Raw genomic sequence first — 8,008 nt, 5'->3', positions numbered from 1 at the left:
CCACAAAGCAACGGTTTGGTGTCTGGAGAAATCTGATCTTTGATGCAAATAGAATAGGCGAACAAGTGAGGGGTGGAGGTAAGTGTAAAGACATCTGGGTTTGTGCATGGTTAGATGATTCTAGACAAAATAAATCTTAGGATCTTTCCACGGCCCACAGTCAAAATGTTCTCTTAGAACAATCTCCTGCCACAGCCAGGCATGAATCCTACCTATAGTAAGGGATGTGGCCCAGTCTGAGGTTCCACTCCAATGGCTTTTATTGTGCATGCAACTGCCACGCCTGATCTACCAAGCCTGACCAAAAGGCAGGCATGTTACAGTTATGCAGGCCAAGACAACCCTCAACCTAAAAAATGAACATAGCACAGTTAACTCAGTATGGAACCCTCTACTTTACATTTTAAACCCACTGAATTTTCATCCAGAGAGGGAAAACAAAGACATGTATTAAGACAATTTTCCCCAAGCCCTTTACTGCGAGACTTTCAATTCGTACACCCATTCTTCAGATTTTATTTCATTTTATAATCCTCTCTTATTTTATTAATGCTAAAAATAAACATTCCACCCCAAACCACCTCCCAGCCACCACCTGCAACGTTTCATTCAAAGGCAAGAGTTTTCCACAGGTTTTGCCGGGTTATACAGTAGGTCTCTTTTTATCAATCTTTATCGCTGATCTGCTGGATAGGGAGGTTCACCTGTAGAGGGTCACGCAGCCTTTTAAGATCTAACTCCGTCTGCATGGAAAAAGAAAGGGATAGGTTTGTAAGTAGCGGCTTATACCAGTGGGGCACAAGACTGTTACACATTTAAACATTTTTATTAAGAGGTAATTAATATATAGTTGTGGAAACACTGAGCCTTGCATAACGGTTTCGAGGCCTGTGGAAAATTTCCACTTGTAATAAGTCACCAGGGCAGTACAATTTACAACTATTGCCTGCTGTGCAATCCCAACCCAATCATATTCCTATAAAACTTCTCTCAAACATCTGTGATCCCATTCTGGCAAATATTTCTAGATCGAGGCAAAGAGCCAAGGGCAAGGCTTTACGGAAACAAACCTCTTTGTTGGAGATTCACAATTATTCTTTCATTACCTTTTCCCCATCTTCTGCAAATATTTGTTTTCGGCGTCTCAACTACATTGTCTGCTTACAGGCAACAATGATTTTATTCGTTGTTATGCACTAGGGAAAAAAACAAGTTACTTACCTGCACACTGTGGTTCTCCAATATTGATATATTTCATAGACTCACTCGCTTGAATCTTCCCCGACGTCATAATGGGAGTCCCACGGTAACATAAGAAATAGCAGTAATACAACATCACCATAGACCTCCATAGAACAGAAAACGCACTTAAGTAACTTTTCAGAATCATTTTAAAACATCCACATTTCAGCCAATCACAGCTAAGACCTCAGAGTTCCCTTCCCCACAGAGTCACAGCACAAGTGTATAGGTATACAAAAACTCCGAGGTAATTGGTGTGCCTAATCGGAGAGGGTCACATGTGAATCTGTAAAAGATATCAAAACTGGAGAACCAGGTTACAGGTAGGTAACTTGTTTTTTCTCCAGTATGAATCTTTTATAGATTCACATGCTTGAATCCAACTAGTAAGCAGTAAAAAACACAATAGGAGAAAAGAAAGGTGGTGGGCAGGCGAACCATACCACCAGGACGTAAACTTGTAGCATCAGAAACCAAGAAGAGAATAATAAGCATACAAATTTACAAACAGCTTATAAAGAACATAGAAGGCTAAAAGCCGCCTACCTTAAGCAAAGAGATGTTGGAGTGTAGCTTGTCCAACAGCGTTATTTGACTTTTTCCAACCATCCTAGCAGTAATTCTTTGTGAATGTGTGACCGTTTGCCCACGTTGCCACCCTGCAAATGTCCGTGAGAGATGCTCCCGCAAAAATGGCAGAGGTAGTCACCACTTTCCTAGTAGAGTGAGCTTGTGCTTTCGCAAGAAGCGGGCAGCCAGCTTTTTCATGATAGAAGGAAACCGTGGAGGTGACCCAACAAGCAATGCTGGCCAGTGTCAAGGCCTGTCCATTCCTGGGTGCTGAGAAAGATCAGTAGCGGAGAGGATTTACAGAAGGTCTCCGTTTTTTGCAGCGAATGCAACGCCCTTTCCGCTGCGGAGGATGGATTAGGAAAGGAAGTTGGTAAAACAATCGGCTCATTGAGGTGGTAAGCTAAAGGCACAGTATGTATAAAAGAAAGGTTAGTGCATTTGATAAGCCTGTCTGGCAAAAACGGCAGATACAGTTCTTTTATAGTTAGAGCTTGGATTTCACGGATACGTCCGGCTGAGGTAATGGCACAGAAAAGCCACTTTCCAGGAGAGGAACTTTAATTCACATTTGTGTATTGGCTCAAAGGAAGGATGCATCAGTTGCAACAGAACGGTGTTTATTTGCCACAAAAACTGTAAGATGCTTAACAGTTGGAAATACTAAAAAAAGTCCCTTTATAAATTCTTTGACTAGCTAGTTAAACCACAGAGAAGTTTGATTTGAATGTTTTCTATACCTAGAAATTGAAGCAAGATAAACTCTTATGGAAGCGTGAGAAAGTCCTGATTTTGCTAAGTGCAAGAGATAAGGCAGCACCTGCTCCAGAGATTAAGAGAATGGATGCAAAGCTTGCGAGATACACAGCTAATTGGAAGAGATTATGTGCTTGGTGTAACATTTCAATGTAGATGGAGCTCGAGACTTATGTAGTATCTTCGTATACTCCTTGGAAAGCCTCAAATCCCCAAATTCAATGTGTTGAGGAGCCAAACCGGCAAATGAAGAGAGGGAATTTGTGGATGAACCACTTGGCCCTGGCCATGTAGGGAAGATCCTCCTTTGGAGGAAGATAATCGTAGAACACTCTTATAAGCGATGCAACTCGGTGTGCCGGAACTGGCTTGCCCAACCTGTAGCAATGACCATGATCGAACAAGTGTCTTGCTTCATTGTTTGAAGTACTCGAGAAATGGGTGGAAACGGGGAAAAAAGCATAGGCGAACATCCCCGTCCAAGGAAACTGGAAGGCTTCCCCCATGAATTTTGATGAGGATGTCTGCTTGCAAAAAGAGGACAATTTTTGTTGAGGAATGTAGCGAACAGATTTAATGTTGGGTAACCCCAGGATTGAAAAACCTACTTCAAAAGTTGGTCGCTGAGATCCCATTCGTGGAACTGTTTGGTGGCCCTGCTGAGAGAGTCGGCCTTCTCGTTGTGAATCCCTGGCACATGCTCCACTCGCAAGGAGATGTGTTTGACAAGGAGCCATTCCCATATCTGTTGAGTAAGAAGGGAAAGCGCTCGAGATCTCGTTCCGCCTTGCTTTCGGAGGTAAAACATTGTTGTAGTGTTGTCCATCCTGATGAGCACCGACACACCTTTGAATCAAGGCAGGAAGGCATTCAGACCTTAAAACATGGCTTTGAGCTCCAGAATGTTTATATGACACTCTGATTCCTGTTTGGACTACTTGCCGTGAACCTGTAATTCTTGAAGGTGAGCCCCCCCATCCATCCATCAACACTTCCAAGGTCATCACCAGTTGTGGTACAGAGTGAATGAAAGATCTTGCGACTGGGTGTCCTTGACCATCCACCAGGCCATAGCGGCAGTCATTGATGGTGAAATGCGAACCTTGTCGTTGAATGAGCCTTGACACTGAACCCACAGCGCATCAAGCTGTTCCTACAGCAGTCACATGAGAAGTTGGCAATTAGGAATGAGCGGGATGAAAGAGGACATCATCCCCAGCATGGACTTGTACTGCCTCACAGGAACGAACCTTCTTGTTGAAAAAAGCTTAGTCATATCCATAATCCGCATTATTCTTTCCTGAATGGGAAAGGCTTTACCCAGCACTGTGTCGAGACGAGCACTCAGAAAGACCAACGATTGGCCGGGATAAAGGACCACTTTTCCAGATTGATGCAAAGACCTTGATTCCGGTAGAGAATCCAACAAGCTCTCGGTGAAATTTCAGCCACTTGAAAAGACAGAGGCTTTATGAGCCAATCGTCCTGAACTTCTTAAGAAGGCTCCTATCGGTGCCATGCACTTTGTGAAAACCGTGGGACCGGACTTTGAATTGGTAATGGCGTCCTGCCCCCTTGAACCCGAAAAATCTTCGAAGTTGAGGGTGAATGGGAATATGAAAATAGGCGTCTAGGAGATCGAGAGAAGCCAGAAAATCCCCCTTTTCCATTAGAAGAAGAATCTCCAGAAGAAAGAACACCCTGAAAGATTGACTCTTGATTAACTTGTTCAGCATTCTGAGGTCCATGACCTGCCCCCATTTCTCATTTTTCTTTTTGATGAGGAAGAAGTGGGAATGAACCCCCCGGTTTTGCAGGTTGACTATACGCCACGGCACATTTACTCTGCACAACTTTTTTTTATTTTAAGGTTATCGGGGGCTGATTACAGAATAATATTTCTTCTCTGGGATCTTGTTACTCATATTGAACTAGGAGCCTCCGTTAAACAAAATACTCTTTCAAATGATCTCATGAATTATGGAGAGTTCTGTTTGATTCTAGCTATAGCCCTGAAGAAGTCTATGGTTAACTTCACCAAGACGAAACACGTGTTGGCGGCTAGTGTGTTTCTATGAAGAAAATCAACGTTAATAAAGGAAGATATGAAGATTACTCATCTTTCGGAATTTGTTTACTTGTATTGACGTATTGTTGTTTAGCTCAGGATATACTTTGTTTATCCTTAATATGTGGTTTTGTGTATACATCACCCATTTGGGTTGAGGGTGGGTGACCTCAACCTTATCCTTTGAGCTTTGGACTGACTGAGAATTCCACTATTGTCATACCCCAGCGCAATTAACACTCATTCACTTGTTCCTATTGTATGGTACTTCCTCTATGGCCTGCTTGAGAAGAAGCAAGTTTATTTCCTTCTTGAGATCTGCAAGGTGACGGAGCAGAATATTGCGCAGTGGAACATTTGGAGGATGCTGAATGAATTCTAGTGTGTGGCCATGTTGGAAGATGTCTTGACCCCATCTGTCTGAAGAAATGGAATTCCACATCTGAAAGGATGCTGAGAAGACGTGATAGTGGTGTGGGACTCTGGTAGAAGGGGCCTGATGAGCTTCATTGTCTCCTGTTAGAGTCTTGGGACTTTCCAGCAGATTGCTGCCTCTTGTGTCCTGTGTGTCTTGAATAAGTCGGAGCGGTGTTGGACTGCAAGGAACAGTTGTATGGCTGGGAGGTAGTCTGCGGATATGGTTGGCACAGCTGCTGAAATTGCGGACGGGGTAAGAATTTCCCCGGACCTCTGTCCCAAAAACGGCGCTGCTGGAGGTTGCCTACGGCTTTGACTGTATCCCAATCCTTCTTGATAGATCGTAGCTCCTCGCCTATGTGCTTACCAAACAAGCACTCCCCATCAAAAGTCATATCTAAAACCTTCCTTTGGACCTCTGGACGAAAGGTGGTTGCTTTTAGCCATCCTTGGCGATGCAGGACTGCCGCTCCTGCGAGCTGCCAAAATGCAGTGGATGAAACTTTCGAATCTATCTCAATGAGCTCCAAAGACGCTCTTTCTCTCTTCAAAAGAATATCTTTTACCTCTTTCTTTTTATCCTCTGGAAGATACTACAACAGAGTAGAGATGTCCGAACACATCTGCCGGTCCTTTCTACCCCAAAATGGACATGGCATTAGAGGCTCTAATGGAGGTAGCTACCAAAGCTGAGAATCTCTTCCCAATATTGTTGATGCGACAACAGTCTTTGTCCGGTGGGGCAGTGCAGGGAGATGCTGGATTATTGGCTCTTCTATGTGCTGCTTGCATGATCACAGAGTCCGGCCTCGGGTGACCAATGAGGTATGCAGGCGAGTCATCAGGAGCCTTCCATTTCTTGTCCAGTTTTAAAATAACAGCTGTAATGGAGGCAGGTGTTTTTATTAATTTTAGCCTTTCTTGCCATAGAACGACAATTATAGGAATTGCTCTCACTGAACGTCCAGTGCCTGGCTTAAAGTCATATAGACAACACTCAGTCTGTTTGGTTGGCATTGGCAAATCAAAATGTTTGGAAGCGTGCGCTAGAAGTTCATAAAATCCCCGATATCTGCCAGAGGGCAATACGCAGCAGGAGGATTATGAGATGGTGGCATAGGGGCTATGTGGTCATCACGTTCATCATGGGCATCTGGGTCTGCTTGTATCTAACCTTCTTCTATCTGAGCATCCTGAGTGTCCTCCACGATGACTATAGGAGGAGGAAGGGTCTCCTCCCTTGTGGATTTGGGAGTACTTTGACCCGGAAGAATAGTGTGTACCTCTTGGAGAGGTAAAGGCCTCCGAGGAGCATTTGCGTCCGGAAAACGCTGGTAATAATCGTTAAAGATGTGACGGAGATCAGACACCAGAGACATTGGACCGTTCATTGATGGTTCCCTGAACGGATGACGCTCCTCCTCTCTGTCATCGAAAGGATAAGGTTCCTAGAAGGAATCTTGCCTCTGCAAGGCGGATGTGTCTCTTTCCGCAAAATAAAATTCCCTGGCAGGCAAGATGGATCATTGCTCTCAATGTCCTCACCACAGAATCTTGGCACTTGACCTTTAACTGTGATGGACTGTATACAGGACCAAACATACCTTCTGCCTCTGACTCTTGGAAGTACAGAAGGCGAGTAGGTGGTAAAGGAGATATTTTGGAGAAATCCTGAATTTGCCTGGGCTGAAGGAGACAGATTTTTTCCTCCGTTGGTGGTCTAGTCGAAGGGCTTGATGACGGAGCAACCGCCGATGCAATCCTCTGTGGTACCGTCGACAGTGCGTGGACGGCCTTAAGTCTGCAGGGACGTTGTCGCTAGAACAGACGACAAACCGGTGGTGAACTGTAAAATTGTCGGTGAAGGTCTTGTTGATGACGACGTTACTGTCGTCGAAGCTCCAGTCGACGTTGCTGCTGTCTACGTCTTGACAGTCACTGACAAAGCTGTCGCTGGTGCAGGAACCTCTTGCTTTATTGAGGAGAGTGAAATCTTCGACGGTCGAGAAGATTGGTCTCTGAGAGTTGTCAGAGAAGCAGACGCAGGAGCTGTAGAGAGGTTTGACACCTCTGACTGAGGTTTCTTGTGGAATTTAGTATTAAATCTGTTTAATTAGGTATATCCAAAACAGCAAACATAGACAAAGGGGCGCCTACAACCCAGCGGGCCGGCTCAGTAATATGATTCTGTGCAATCAGATCAGAGAATCATGGTGAGTCCCCAACTATTTAATACAGCAAGTCGCCTACAACCCAATCGGGCCGGCCGCGTCATAAACAGGGGAAAGAGGGAAGAAGGGGGGGGTGAGGAGAGTGCGTGCTCAGGGCGCTGTGCCCCCGTCACCGTGGATGCTAGTATTTGGATGAGCACCAACCACCCTGCGACTCTACAACAGCCACCACCCCCAACCTCCATGCTCTGAGCTGTGTGTCAAAAGAGTGGGCGGGTTCAAAGGCCGCCGGTCTCAATGTCCCAAGACCGCCCCGCAAGCCCTATCAAGGGCCACCAAATTGGTAATCGCTTAGGTGCCCCTCACATGTATAGTGACAGAATAAGCATTGTCACCATGTAGGCCTCGTCATCGGGCATTTAGAGCACAGAAATTTACAAAGAAGAGAAGAAAACACCCTGACGCCTCCCATTCCCCCCCGAACCCAACACCGCCCACGCCGCCCCCCCACGCCAGTTCTAGGTCCAAACCTCTCCAGCAAAAGGTAACCACTCTCCAGATTCCTCAATCGTCAGTCTGGGAAAGGCGCAGTAGGCGCAAGTACCTGGGACACATGACTTCTCTAAATTCCATGGCTAATAGGGAGAGGAATGGCTGCCACAAGTCCGCATATTTGTCCCCCTCACCCGCTCTGATCAGTGACAGTTTTTCCATGCCCAGGACTGCCCATAGGCGATGGAGCCACCCCTGGAACGTGGGAATATGTGTGGTGCGCCATAGCGAC

General features: G+C 45.5%; 1 protein-coding gene across 2 annotated transcripts in view; it reads right to left on the bottom strand.

The window, feature by feature from the left end:
• Positions 1–242: 242 nt before the first annotated feature.
• The window catches only part of MCU (mitochondrial calcium uniporter), a 786,648-nt gene continuing 778,882 nt past the window's right edge, over positions 243–8,008 (bottom strand). The window contains exon 9 of one of the 2 annotated variants that reach the window (XM_078643082.1): positions 243–743. In XM_078643082.1, the coding sequence (XP_078499208.1) occupies positions 666–743 (78 nt within the window). In that variant the 3' untranslated portion in view covers positions 243–665. The remainder of the gene's footprint in view (positions 744–8,008) is intronic. The other variant, XM_078643083.1, reaches the window with a different exon arrangement.

This window comes from Lissotriton helveticus, chromosome 5_1 (genome assembly GCF_964261635.1).
Source record: "Lissotriton helveticus chromosome 5_1, aLisHel1.1, whole genome shotgun sequence".
NCBI classification, from domain to species: Eukaryota; Metazoa; Chordata; class Amphibia; order Caudata; family Salamandridae; genus Lissotriton; species Lissotriton helveticus.
This window is presented reverse-complemented; position numbering and strand designations above follow the sequence as displayed.